The sequence below is a fragment of the Amblyomma americanum genome, chromosome 11, assembly GCF_052857255.1.
Source record: "Amblyomma americanum isolate KBUSLIRL-KWMA chromosome 11, ASM5285725v1, whole genome shotgun sequence".
Classification (NCBI taxonomy): domain Eukaryota; kingdom Metazoa; phylum Arthropoda; class Arachnida; order Ixodida; family Ixodidae; genus Amblyomma; species Amblyomma americanum.
The window spans coordinates 5,690,320-5,704,168 of NC_135507.1; the positions used below are offsets into that span (position 1 = coordinate 5,690,320).

A 13,849-nucleotide genomic window follows, 5' to 3' on the forward strand; every position below is an offset into this window, starting at 1 on the left:
GGCCGCTAGCATAGTGGACCGCTATGCCCGGGACTGTGGTCTGCAATGCTCCCCGCAGAAATCGGAATTCGTGCATCTGCGCCCCTCGCGCACATGCTCGACACAAATCAATCTCTCCCTGCAAAGCGGCCCCATTAACGAATCCAAGGAAATCAGAGCCCTCGGACTCTTCATACACAACCAGCGACGTTGCGACACAACACTCGCCAAGCTCCGGCAGGTGGGGGACCAGGTGGGCCGCATGGTCCGCCGGGTTTCCAACAAGCGCGGTGGGTTACGATGCAAAGACGCCTTACGGCTGGCGAACGCATTCGTGACCAGTCGAATCTTGTATTCGACTCCCTACCTCCACCTGCGGAAACAGGAAGAGGATGCTCTCGAGGTCATCCTCCGCAAAATCATGAAACGCGCGCTGGACCTCCCGGTCTCTACCTCTACCAGCCACCTCATGGGACTGGGGATGGTGAACACTTTCAGGGAGCTTCGGGAGGCCCAGCTCACCAACCAATACACTCGTCTCACAAAGACAGGGTCGGGTCGCCGCCTTCTAGCCCGACTTCACATCCAGCACACCCAATTCACAGAGGAGAGATGCCGCCTTCCCGTACACTGGAGACGCGCCCTCCACGTGCGGCCTCTCCCCACCAACATGTCCAAAGAGGACCATAATAGCAGGCGCCAGGCGCGGGCGGAAGCCTTGGACCGCCATTTTGGGAATAAACCAGGAGTCTTCTACGTGGACGCCTCCGGCCCGGACCCCAAGGGATGGTACACGGCCGCGGTCGTCCACGAGGGCAAAACAGTAGACGCCCTTACTTTCAAGGCCCAGTCAGCAATTCACGCAGAAGAGGTCGCCATCGCCCTGGCAGCCTCCGACTCCTCCTCCAAATACATAATCACCGACTCGCGAGGGGCTTGTCGAAACGTCCAGCAAGGGTGGGCTACTCCCCTGGCTTATCGCATCTATCAAAATTGTAGCCGAGACTCCGATCCTGCGCACCGATCTATTATTTGGGCTCCAGGTCACCAAGGCCTCCACGGAAACGAAGCAGCCGACGCCGCCGCCCGCGCGCTCTCTCTCCGGGCGTTTCCCTCGGGACCCGACCATGACCAGGACTCCGATTTCAATCCGGTTTACACTTTTAAGGAAATATGCGATTACTACAAATCCACCCACCAAACTCTTCCCACTCCTTGCAAAGGGCTGGGGAAGGCCAACGAGCGGGTACTCCTGCGCCTGCTCACTAACACGATGCTGTGCCCGGCAACTCTAAAGCATTTCAATCCTCAATTCGACGGGCGGTGCTCTCACTGTGGGGAGGTGTCGGACACCTACCACATGGTGTGGGCCTGCCAGCAGAATCCATCCCTACCCCCTATCCCAAACCCCACTCGAGAGGACTGGGAGGCGACCCTGTCCGGCTGCTGCACCCTCCAGGCCCAATGGGCCTTAACGCAGCGTGCCCGGGCTGCGGCAACCGCCAATGGGGTGCCTGACTAGGCATCCCCACCTAGTGGTTGTAAGGGCGTGACCCTTCAGGTCACGGACCCCAACACCTCTCTCTATAATTAATAAATGTTTTTACCACCACCACCACCCGATGTATATCATCTTGCCTTTAATAGCACTAGCCTCTAATCCCTTTCTTGCACATAATACTTCATTTCTTCTTGGACTATATAAGGGCAAAATTCTTTCTTTGCATAGTATCATTCCTTTGCTTTAGAGATCTTTAGCGTAAGCCGTAGCTATTAGAACTTACCGCGCGCCGACAGTGAGCACCGCACTGATTGGCCCTGACGCAGCAGGCGCGTGCACAGCTGGCCGGCACCTGATGTCCTCAAGGCGATCTGCGCATGCGCACTGACGGCGCGCCCTACACGTTTAGCGGTAGCCCTAGCGCTAAGCGATATGTTAAAAGTCTGTGATGAAAGATAAGGTAACCAAGTTTTTTTGCCTTGCCATTACAGCATTTCGATACCGTTGCTTCTACGCGATCTTGGCGAGTGCTTCGCGTGCATGCGCACTCAGGGGGACGCTTTAGCTTGCCTTAGCCGCTGTACCGCTGTGGTTAGTGCGCCGAAAACATTTGCATGCGCATAGACATAGTCTACGTGCGCATCCAGCGCTCAATGGCAGTGATTTTCACTAACGAAAAGCAAAACCTTCTAATTACGTATTCTATCGTTTGCATCATGACCTGAATGCAGTGGGACTAGCAACGGTATTGGAGACACGGAATGTTACCTTTCTTCGGAGATGTTTAACATCTTTGGTACTCTCGGTACACTCTAAACGGAAACGACTAAAAATGAAATCGCACACCCTTTTTTAAAAAACAGTGCGCTGGAGGACAGCTTACCCCCTTTTTACTCCCATAAAAGGGTATTCGTGTTTAGGGCGTAGTGGCCAACGTTCAAATCGACATGACGTCGAATCAATTCCTCTCTCGTGGTACGGTAATCTGCCATGGCATTCAGCTCCGCACCGCTCCCTTAAGGCTTTCGAATGCCTTTCAATGCCATAATGTCTCGGAACACGCAAAAGCAAAACCCGCAGTACGAATTTTCAATTAATTTTTTCTACCATATGGCGTCAGCATGTGCGGATATGGGCAACCATGCCTAAAATATGCATGGCAAACATACATTTTCCAAATACTTTTCCTGGGGATGTATTATTGGTTTGGTTTATTGGCGTTTAAAGTCACAAAGTGACTCAGGCCATGTGCGACGCCGCCGTGGAGGACGCCGGAAATTTCGACCACCTGGGGTTTTTTAACGTGCACTGACATCGCACAGTATACGGGCCTCTAAAATTTCGCCTCCATTGAAATTCGACCATCGCTGCCGGCATCGAAGCCGCGTCTTTCGGGTTAGCAGCCGAGCGCCATAACCATTTAGCCTTCGCTGCAGCCGAGGATGCATGATCCCACTGATGGCTTTGGGATGTGGGATGCAATAGAACACGTAATTTTTATTGTCGTGTGCCAAAATAAGCGTAGATATATTTTCACGTAGCAAGTAACGTCCGCCACAAGTGGCCTGTGAATCGACGTTCAAGGCGCCACTCGCCTAACACGCACACTGCAGTCCTGCTTTCTCAACATAGCTTAAATCATAATTTTCCCTCTTGTAGACAACGCCAGCCGACCAACCCGAATTCCTTAAAAAGCCTGCGCCGGATATGCCCGTAACACCCATAACCTGAAACTAATCTGACCGCTAATAAGAATATGACCAGCTAAGATACTCCTCTTAAGACAGGCCTAAAATGATATAACCACTAGAAAGAAACAGAGTTCATCATGTCTTAATCACATAAGCGGCAGCTGTCTTTCTATCTTCCAGATTGTACCCTACTACATCAACAAAAGCGCCGGTTCCATCGATGGAATACGAGGTCTGTTCTTGGCAGGAGTTGTGAGCGCGTCCATAAGGTACGCGAATTTATTCACTGTGTCAGGAACTTATCGCATCTATTACCACAAAGAAGTCAACAAACATGCGCAGAGCACCATCGTTCAGATTTCTTTCCAGTGCTCGGCTCCCTATCAACACTGACTTCTGCTCGCTTGACGAGAATTCTCGGTGTAGATTGAAACGACATGCAGTCAAACTGCTACCCTTTATTTCTTTCAAACATCAGCATTATGAATGACCTTTTCGAGTCTATTGTAGAGCAACAGACTCTGACAATTCTCTTTACATGCGGTTGAGCTACGTGGGCAACAGCAATTTTCGTCGTTTTTTTTCTTAGGTATAGTGTTCCAACCTATAATTTCCTACAATCCCAGGCATCTTCTTGGAACCCTTGGGATCCGTTGATTCCATGCAATAGCGGCTCGTTTTACAATCTACTATACAGATGTCGTGCCCAAGCCAAATTCTTGTTCATGACTTGAGGTACAAAGTGCCCATCTCATGAAGTTTTTTAAATCATTATTCCAGTGTTATTATCTTGATCCATTTAAACCATTTTTGACCTGAGTTGACCAGTGACCTTGTGTTTGGCGCTCTTTCGTGGCAGATGCTTTCGCACAAAAAAAAATCATCATGATAATCGTCATATTTAATCCATGCTTCTGGTGTCTTATCTCCGACCATCATGTCTCAAAAATGTAGGCGACAGTTTTCAACAGATTGTGATGCGTTACACTCCCAAACATCAGCTTGTTGAAGCCAGTGCTCGAGGTCACTGCATGCATATGACGATTTCTGCACGTCTGCCTTTACTGCACGAATGTTCGAGCGGATGTGTGTTTAACCCCGCTATTGCTTTATCCGCGTTTCAGCACAGTGTCTTCCATTGTGAACTCGCATGCAGCCGTGCTGTTTGTGGACATCGTGTCCCCCAACTTCCGCGTTTCCGAAAAGAAGTCTGCTCTAGTGGTGGCTGCTCTTGGTAAGTTCTTATTTCTCAACAGCTTCTTCCTATTTCGTTGGTTACGTACGTGATTCGGGTTTGCTAAGAGCTATCAGTGATCCACTGCCAATTTGGAAGGGTGAGAAGATATATATTTTCGACACCCAAAATAAAAGGAAATCTGACGAGGGTTTGCGCAAGGTGTAGTCATTGAAAAAAGTGTCCGGCTCACAGGGTTTGCCGTTGGTCAGTGTAGTAAGATACGTGAGGAGCACCTCAACCTCCAGATCTTCTCAGTGGTGAGCGCGATACGTATGCTGATACTCTAACGGTATGCCACTACAGGCGGGCTGCTAGTCTCCTGTCCCTCGGTTCGACAACGAACCGCATGGCCGGACTATTCTTGCAAAAACTGTGATCTTGCGTGCAGGTTTCATGAGCGGAGTCACCGCAGCACATTTAATAACGTGGAATACGTTGTTACAGACACACCCTTAAAAAAAGAAACGCTCAGTCGAGAAACAGCAGCGACAGTTTGGCCACGCGCTGAAGCTGGCGCAAGAGGATCGACCATAAGGGCTAAGTAACCGACTTTCTCGAAGCCAGCCTGTAGTAATTTCCAAGCAAACCCTCTCCCCACCCCTTATCGCGTCAAGAGTGCATCCACTTCCAGTTACGCCCATGTCGTCATGAGCAGCAATTACACACCCTGTTGGACCACGTGTTCGTAGATAGCGCATTTTCGAGAGTATGTTCGCTCCGCAGTCCACATGCCTTATGGCTCAGCTCACGCAGATTACATTCTCTGATCTGCTGCTGGAGGTTAAGGTTGGGGCACATTGCCGCGAACTATGCGGTATACATTTTATCGAATCTGGCAAGCGACAGACTGTGCACTTATCTTCAGTTCGCGCAACGCTCTACTACCAACCTTTGTCAGCGCCACATGCCTGCTCGCCGATGACTCACGGAAGAGCGATAACGGAGGCACAAATGTGCTCGGCCTACGGCAGCCGCGCCATCCCGTTCGTCTACCACCGACGGCGCTCGCCTGCTGTGCCGAGTTTATTTAGTTCGAGCACAGGTTAGCTCAATAGAGTTCTTAGCGAAGTGCCTGTGCCTCACTTCCACACGTGACAATATTAAATATTACGACAGCGTTAGCTCCGAAGGAAGCTCCTTGTATACGTACTTATGTGAAGGCAATACCGCTATAGACTGAACGAGAATTACAGCAAATAAAGATCAAAGTGAAACCAAATTCAAAAAACACATCACGCAGCATGATTAGTGCAGTGGAACTTACAGCGTTCATAGCGCACTGCGCATTAGAATTCATGTGGCGATCTGAATAGCAACTGGCCGACTTATTGCTGCTTCCTTATTTTTAATTCTTTGTTTTTTGCCTTTTGTCACACCGCAATAACGTAAAGAAATTTGCGGCCTTAATAGCATTCTTGGCACCTGAAATTTCTCTTCCATCCTGCAGCAACAATTAGCGGCACTGTTATGATCCTCCTAGGCCTCCTGGTCCCGTATGCTGGATCAGCAGCGAGGGTAAGTTTAGATTTGATTTCATCTGATTTATGAAGGTTTAAGGTCCCGATGCGACTCAGGCTATGAGGGACGCCGCAGTGATGGGCTCCAGAAAATTCGACCACCTTGGGTCCTTTAACGTGCACTGACATCGCACCGTACACGGGCGCCTAGAATTTCGCCTCGATCAAAATTCGAACGCTGCGGCCGGGATCGAACCCTCGTTTTCCGGGTCAGCAGCCGAGTGCCATAAACACTGATCCCCCGCGGCGGCTAGGGGGTAAGTTTAATAAGTAACGCTTGGAAAGTTGCCATGCTTTGTTTTATTCCAGTAGATGATCTTGTCACCCGTTCAGGCAGCGAGTAACTAAGGATCATTCAGTAACAACGAGATGCGCGCTAAGCGATGAAAAAAAAAATTGTCCTATCAGTTTTCATAATGTCACCCGGCCGGTCAAAATGGGCCAGCTGAAGGGCCATTGGCACGAACAAGAAATGTATTCTTGACAAGTGGTTACCAGCAGGTCAACAGAGTCATTGCGCATCGAGCTGGGGCGCGCTGAATATCCAGCCAAAGTATACTATTCAGCACGTGCACAGGTACTCATTTGTTGCCCCTTCCCACGCCTCTTTTAAACCTTATCAAATTCCACGGCTTCTGTTACGGCAGAATGCCTTTTGCTGAATGGCACCATTAGCCTCATCTCCAGTAAAAAAAAAAGCAGCCGGTGAATGGCACCATTCACCGGCTGCTTTTTTTTTTTTTTTACTGGAGATGAGAGCTTGCAAGAGAACTTGTAATTCTAGAAAAACAGAATGAAAAGATGGTGTCATGATGCGTGAGGAGTCCTGGGATACGGAGGCGTTAGCCGGCCGCAGGATGGGGTAAAGCTGAAATCAGTAGGAGAGGCATTTGTCCAGTGGGGCACCACTATAGGATGGCTATGATGGTAGCGACTACGACGACAGCGATGACGGCGATGACGGTGATGAGAGATGACTTGTTAGCAAGCGCATTTGATGCGCTGCTTGTGCTGAACAGTGCCTGCATGTGTACCCTCCAGCGTGCTAACTATGTACAAAAGAGAAGTAGAACAAGTGACAAAGGAAGTGCACCGTAAACAAAACTTGTGCCTTGCGCCCTGGTTTGCTATGTCTTGTTCCGCGGCTGAACTTAGTAGTTTTCGTTAAGTGACCGAAACCGTTTCCTTTCTCCAATGGCAAGTGCAGGCTATTACATCTTCATTCCCAATGGTGATCTTACTACCTCTGCAAACTTTACTTAGAACCACTCATACAGGTTTAACAAGACGTGAGTTGATAACACACTCCCACGCGCGGGACTCTCTTAGTGCGCCCTCAGTTCTTGCTCCATTAAACTTGTAGTTTGGTACAGCATGCGAAAAGTGTCAGCGATATTGGCCGTCCCACTCATTTTCTCTTTGTTCTTTTGCATCTTCACCCACTACTGCGCAGTTCTGCATCTCCCTGTACTCCGCTGCCTCGGGCCCTTTCGCCGGGATAATGATTCTCGCCTTCTTATTTCCATGGGCAAACGCTAAGGTGAGAGAACGTAAGACTTTTCGGCAGTTTCTTGTACAAAGAAACTAACAACGAAAATAAAGAAAAAAATATAGAAAAAGATGGAGCGCCAGCCACAATGTTTGAAGTATTTCCTTGAATTGTCTTTGTAGCCACCGCGTTACAGCAAGAGTTTGAAGCCATTCTTATATAAAAAAAAATCAAGCTAATTTATTTATTTATTTATTTATTTATTTATTTATTTATTTATTTATTTATTTATTTAGTGTATTCCCATTTTTCGCAATAGTGCTGCTATTTTTTGCTGTTTATTTCTTTACCGCCGGCGGCCGTAATATTTTTGGTGCTTCATACAACACGAGACTTCCAGCGTATGCCTGCCTGACGCTATTAGATCGTATCCCAAGTGCCGCAGTTATATGCGGATTAGCCTACGTGATTCCAGACTGCTAAAAAAAATCCCCAATTATTTCCAATTGCTCTGCACCAATCCGCCGCGATTAATCTGAGTGCATATGCAACCACCGCAGACTCCGAATTCCGTGCGTTCATAACCACAGTTTACTTGACTAAGAGTTTGCGAGTACTCTGTTGCGCTCTCCTGTACGCCCGCTTATCATCAGCCCTTACACTATTTATTTGGTGAACTATATCCTGGAAAACATAGCAAAGAATTTTGCGGTGGTCTCGGAGTTGACAAAACTGAACTGTGTCGTCAACACAGACTGCGACTGTCTGCAGCCGGCCCCTGTCTACAAACGCCATCGTTAAGACGTCCACGGATTTGTCGAGAAAGCTCGAGTCGACATGCTTCGTACCGTTCGTCTCTGACGTCTACCGTTGGCCAGTGTAGATACAGGGTAGCTTCTTTCGAAGGGGTTACTGAGTGTAGCCGCACATTGTTTCACTTCCCGCTAGACCCCGGTTTAGCTGGGCTTCGTCCGCAGTAATGGGCACCTCAAGCGGTGAGCAAAAGCGCTGGCGTGGCATGCTACCTGCGTGCATCACGACCGACCCGGGTGTCAGAACTGGAGTTTCAACGCGCATTGAAGAGCCCCAGGCGGCCGAAATTAATTTGGAGGCTGCCATTGCGTCGCATATCGAAACCCACTGAGCATAGCGTTGGCACGCTAAACTCCACCGGGCAGTCAAACAAGCATGGCGCGTCATCGTTTTCGCCCGGCCTAAGAAACGATACCTGCTTGAGGCTTAATGACTTGTCTGTGTATAGTTATTGTACACGTGTAATTATTGTGTATAGTTATTGCATATTTGCGTAACTACCCGCTGTCCGCACTTTATCGACCAGCGCTGTGTTAGCCCGATGCGATTATTCCTTGGCGGCTCTCACGTCTCTGCAGCTTTCTTAAAAATTAGAGTTTTAATGGAGTTCGAACAACCGGTGAAAGTTCTGTACTCAGAAAGGGAACACAGTTCTGCGCTCCAATTAATCACCTGCGATACACACCTGCGCTTTTCTGCAGCGAACTTGACCCGCGGTCCCTCATCCGTCCTTGGCACCTCTCGCATCTACGTACTTATCTCACAGGGTACGGCAACGGCGGCTCTCGGAGTCTTTGCCATCCAGATATGGCAGACGACCGGCCGGTTCCTATCGCGGATCGAACCTCTGAGGATGACCTACAGCCTGGAAAGGTGTCCGCTTAATTGCACCCTCTACGAAGCCACGCCGTCTGTGGGAACAACCGCAAGGTGAGGCGCTTAGTCCTTGGTTCACGCACCGTCTTGCACTTTCTCTATTGAATAGCGGAGGATACTGCCTGGCCTAGAGCCTGGCAGGGTGTTTCCATACGACAGCAATGAAGTATACCTCTAAACATACGCAAGCTACTACACACAGAGGTTACCGCAGACAAAGGTTTCTGCACGCTTGAGCTTCCAAGAACTGGTTTCAGACTCCTATTTTGACCCGCCGCGGTGGCTCAGTGGTTAGGGAGCTCGGCTACTGATCCGGAGTTCCCAGGTTCGAACCCGACCGCGGCAGCCGCGTTTCGGTGGGGGCGAAACGCAAAGGCGCCCGTGTGCTGTGCGATGTCAGTAGACGTTATAAAGATCCCCAGGTGGTCGAAATTATTCCGTAACCCTCCACTACGGCACCTCTCTCTTCCTTTCTTCTCTCAGCCCCTCCTTTTTCCTTTCTCTTACGACGCGGTTCAGATGTCTACCGAGATGTGAGACAATTATTGCGCCATATTTTCCCCAAAAAAAAACAATTTTTGAGAAGGAAGTGAAAGAAGAAAGGAAGAAAGAGGTGCAGTAGTGGAGGGCTCCGGAAAAATTTGGACAACCAGGGGATCTTTAACGCGCACTGAAATCCGTGATTGCAGCTATGATTGCACGTGTGATTGCATTGATCGAAACTTGCGCAGCGCGGCTTCGCTGGCGGTAGCGGTTGTGGCCCGCATGGGAGAAGCTAGCGCTCTTAGCTGCTTGGCCTGCAGCGCTTTAATTTTGCTTCAGTCATCCCTGTTATCAGCGTCTGTTATCAGCGTCAGATACTGGTTCATTTCCTTTCGTAAAAAACCAATTTTCATTTCATTTCCTCTCTTGAGAAGTGAAGCGGTCTTGCGTACCAACGGTGCGTTCAAGGTTCTCGAACACATTGCAGGCCGTGCACATATGAGGTTCTCGATTGTCCAACCTTAAAGAAAAGAAATTATATTCAAACATATATGCTTCGGAATTCCGGAACCGAACACATTCGCAAATTTACCAGCGAAGCCATCCGCGCGTTTCAAGCGTTTCTTCAGACTATATTGCGTGTGCAAACAGGAGTGAGTCAGCTGTGGCTACGAGGAAAATAACTGTTGAATGCGTAAGTGCCTTCTTTCCGCCGAGTACCCGCTATACCCAGAAGTACAAAAGTTCTGAATATATAACGTTCGGCTGTTGGGCCTCAAGTCACAGTTACGATTACAGCCGCAATGGCTGCGCTTCGATGCCTAAGCATAAGTTCGTGTGTTTGACACCTTCATGTGGCAGTCGCATTACTATGGAGGCGAAATGCAGAAATTTAATGCCACTGTACTGATATCTATGCGAAGTTGAAATGACATAAAATAATGATATCATTTATGCCTTCTCCAGGTAGTCGCAGGATTCTTATGGGTATACACATCCCACTATGGAGCGTGAAAAGAAACTTTTCCGTACATTATTTTGGTCTTGCGTGCTAAACTCTGCCTTGACGTCTGCCACGTCTTGCAAGCTGTTGGTTTACGACGGTTCATTGTCGTTTCCCTCAGCTGTCACGAGTGGTGGCAACTCGCATTGTACGCAGGTCGCAGGACGCTTTCCTCCTCTACCGGCTCTCACCCTACTGGTGCTGCTTGCTGTCCACCTTTTCGACGGTACTGCTCGGATTGGCGTTCAGTCTCCTGTACGGTACGTTTGTTCGTGAATCTAATAAGCGGTCCGTGCTTGTAAAATAAGTATAACAAACCACGGTAGGCGGGAGTGTCAAGAGGCTCACTAGAGTGAAGCAGGCATAGCATATGTGATTACACTGTTCTTGCTTGGAATTGTTTTACAAAGATAACGGTATTGCCTGCACTCTTCCAGTTATGCGTGCATTTTTTTTTAGCCCAGCACCAAACTCGGACCTGAAGTGCACAAACTCTGAGCACTGCAGAGGAACTTGACCGCCAACGCAGTTTTATTCCGCGATTGCGCCACCATTTCAAATGCTAGCGAGAAAATGATTTCGCATGCTTTACCTGCAAGTTCCGCACATTCGGCCCTTTCAAACTTATCGAATTCTAAAAATCGCTGCTTTCTTCTATAATCAACAGCATTCATTGTAAGCCAGACCACTGAGGAGCATAGATGGATAAATTATTACTGCTATCCGATACCGTGAAAGTTAAACATCTTACACGGTGGCTACTAGTGCGTAACACGAGATTCCGTGACAATTGTTTTGCAGTGGATTGTTTGTTCGTTATTCGCCTTCTTCTGTGCCAGAGCCAAATTCTTCTGCGCCAGTGACATCACTGTGCTGTCACCCGCAATACCGTTGTGTTCGAACCACTTTATGTGGCGCGTTGTCATGGCGCTTTCGATTGACCCGACATTATTCGTAACGTCACTGCGTGCTGACCAGTCAGCGTGCAGCGTTGTAGGAAGGTCATGCGTGACGTCACTGCATGCTGACCAATCAACGTCGCACGACGTCACGGTGTCAACGCCGACGCCAGGAAATGTGCTCTTAAAGAGACCCTGAAATGATTTTGTTACTGATATTCTTATGCAACAAACCTGTAGAGGCAGTCTTTGCGAGTGTTTGAGTCAAATTTAAAAGCTCTTCGTGGACCCTATAATTTACAAATAATTTTTAAACATTGCTGCTGATTAGAGCGATATCGCAACGCGTGTTCTTAGCCACCCTTAATCAGCTGATGTAAAGGAGAGAGTCGGGGCGAGCCTTCCCATTGGGCGTTCCCAAGTGACGTGGAGGGGGTGGGACTCGGTGGAGTGCAGTCCCAGACTGTGTTCTTTATCTTTTTTCTACCGTGTCAGCGTGTATGAGTTGAGGGGGCAGGGGTCGAACATCATTTTTCAATCCCGATATCTTAGGTGTTAATACAGCTGGCTTAAAAAAGTTTGCGGTTCGGTGACGAGAAAAGGAACACCATTCGCTCATGCGCTTTTCCCAACCTCAGTAAATATCATTTCATGGCCTCTTTGCCAGCTATTGTTGTAAATAGTTTATTCCAGTTGCAGGCCCTCATTGAAACTATGGTTCGTGTTCTATAGATCTGGCTGTTTTATAAATTTCACAAAGGGACACAACGAGAGGCAGATGCATGTCAATTAACTATAGTTCCTTGTAGTTAGTCCCCATCATGGTGAAAGCCGTTGAACTGTTGAACTACGCATGCTATCTTCCACTGAAAGCAAAGCTCGCACAGCAATAGCATAATTTTTTTTTCTTATTCAGCTAAACGCGATGGCAGCGTAGAAAACGCACTTCGGCTTTCCACTCCCGCGATGCTGATCATCTGGCGACGTCTGGGATTGCTTCGATATTCGTCAAAGGTAAGAAATGCATGATATTTTTTTTTAGCGCAAAATAAAATCCATGGTTTGGGCAGCAGCGTGCGACTCGCTATAGCGTATTTTTGATCAGCGGGAGAAAGTGCTGTATGTATAGTATGTATACCGCCTTTTCGCCCGCAGATCAGAAAGACGATATTTTTCAATTTTTTCTTATCAACTTCACATTACCTTACAAACGTGTCCCAAACTTTCTCTTCATAGACTAAGACAGCGCCCACAGACTGAAAAAGAAAGGCGCTGAGTTACAGCTTTAAGCGCCGCAAGAATAATGAACAGTTATAGACGGAGGAAGTTTCAATCTCTTTTTTTTTTTGCCGTTTGGCTTCTGCGTTATTCTTGACTTCTTTCTCTCCCTCGCTTCCGTTTCTGAGTTCGCTTTGACGAATAATATTTTTGCAATCTCTCACCCTCTGTGTTATTTTCTATCAGTTCTGTGAACGCAGCCCTGCTTTCTTCGTATTCACCTACTAGTCCAGCAACACATATTTCTGGTACTTCATTTTCTTTGCAGGATGACGGCTACGTCGCAGTCATCGGAAAGGGCTATGAAGCATCGCCATTCGAACTGCCTCCTGTACAATGGAAAACGGTGGATTTGTACGCAAACTTCAAAGCAACGGAAACACACAGGCCGTATCAAGAGCATAAAACTCTTTTAACGTGAAGAAAAATGGTAGAAACACGAGACTGATGCTTTTTGAAGAAGATCACGCGGTTACAGCCTGCAGGCATCAGCGCCAGTTAAGAGATGCTTGAATTGAGTCTTTTCAGCGAACACGAAGAGGAGAAAGGGTGCTTGTCTTGGGCTGGGAGATATTGCGACAACGCACTCGTACATGAATGTTGTTCTCATGTACAACCGCCGACAAAATAGGCCGGGCACGCGACAGGTGTCGTTCTCCCATTCGCGACCGTTTGTACTCGTGGCGTGTTTTGTTAAATGCTGCAGCGTAAGAGCAAATAGTGGGTAATATTGCTTGTTACGCGAGCAGCTACGCGCGCGATTGTTGTCCAATTCCTCGAAATTTAAGGAATCTGGACAAGAAGAGGGGAGAAATAAGGGTGTAATTACTCATTGGCATCCACCCAAACGCAGCCATATGGCTACAAAGGAAAGCTATGCAGCTTCCACAGAAACTTCGCAGTTAAAAAAAAATTCGTCCTTGTCCGGGTACTGGGACCAAAGGAAGGCTCTACAGCTTTCACAGAAAGTTCGCAGAATTTTTCTTTAACTGCGAACTTTCTGAGAAAGCTGTGTAGCTTTCCTTTGTAGCCGAATGGCTGCGCTTTGGTGGATGCGAGTGAGTAATTACTCCTTTATTACAA

At 48.1% G+C, this 13,849-nt stretch overlaps 2 protein-coding genes across 5 annotated transcripts in view; one reads left to right on the plus strand and one right to left on the minus strand.

Moving 5' to 3' along the window:
* LOC144110776 (sodium-coupled monocarboxylate transporter 2-like) overlaps nt 1-13,337 on the plus strand; it is a 37,496-nt gene extending 24,159 nt beyond the window's left edge. The window contains exons 9-16 of the mRNA XM_077643873.1: nt 3,352-3,440; nt 4,296-4,405; nt 5,856-5,923; nt 7,379-7,465; nt 8,994-9,157; nt 10,746-10,849; nt 12,405-12,502; nt 13,035-13,337. Coding sequence (XP_077499999.1) covers nt 3,352-3,440; nt 4,296-4,405; nt 5,856-5,923; nt 7,379-7,465; nt 8,994-9,157; nt 10,746-10,849; nt 12,405-12,502; nt 13,035-13,187 — 873 coding nt within the window. The 3' untranslated portion in view covers nt 13,188-13,337. The remainder of the gene's footprint in view (nt 1-3,351; nt 3,441-4,295; nt 4,406-5,855; nt 5,924-7,378; nt 7,466-8,993; nt 9,158-10,745; nt 10,850-12,404; nt 12,503-13,034) is intronic.
* Nucleotides 1-13,849, minus strand: part of LOC144111304 (lysosomal protective protein-like) — a 268,952-nt gene that overhangs the window by 180,637 nt on the left and 74,466 nt on the right. The gene's annotated exons all lie outside the window — the stretch shown is intronic.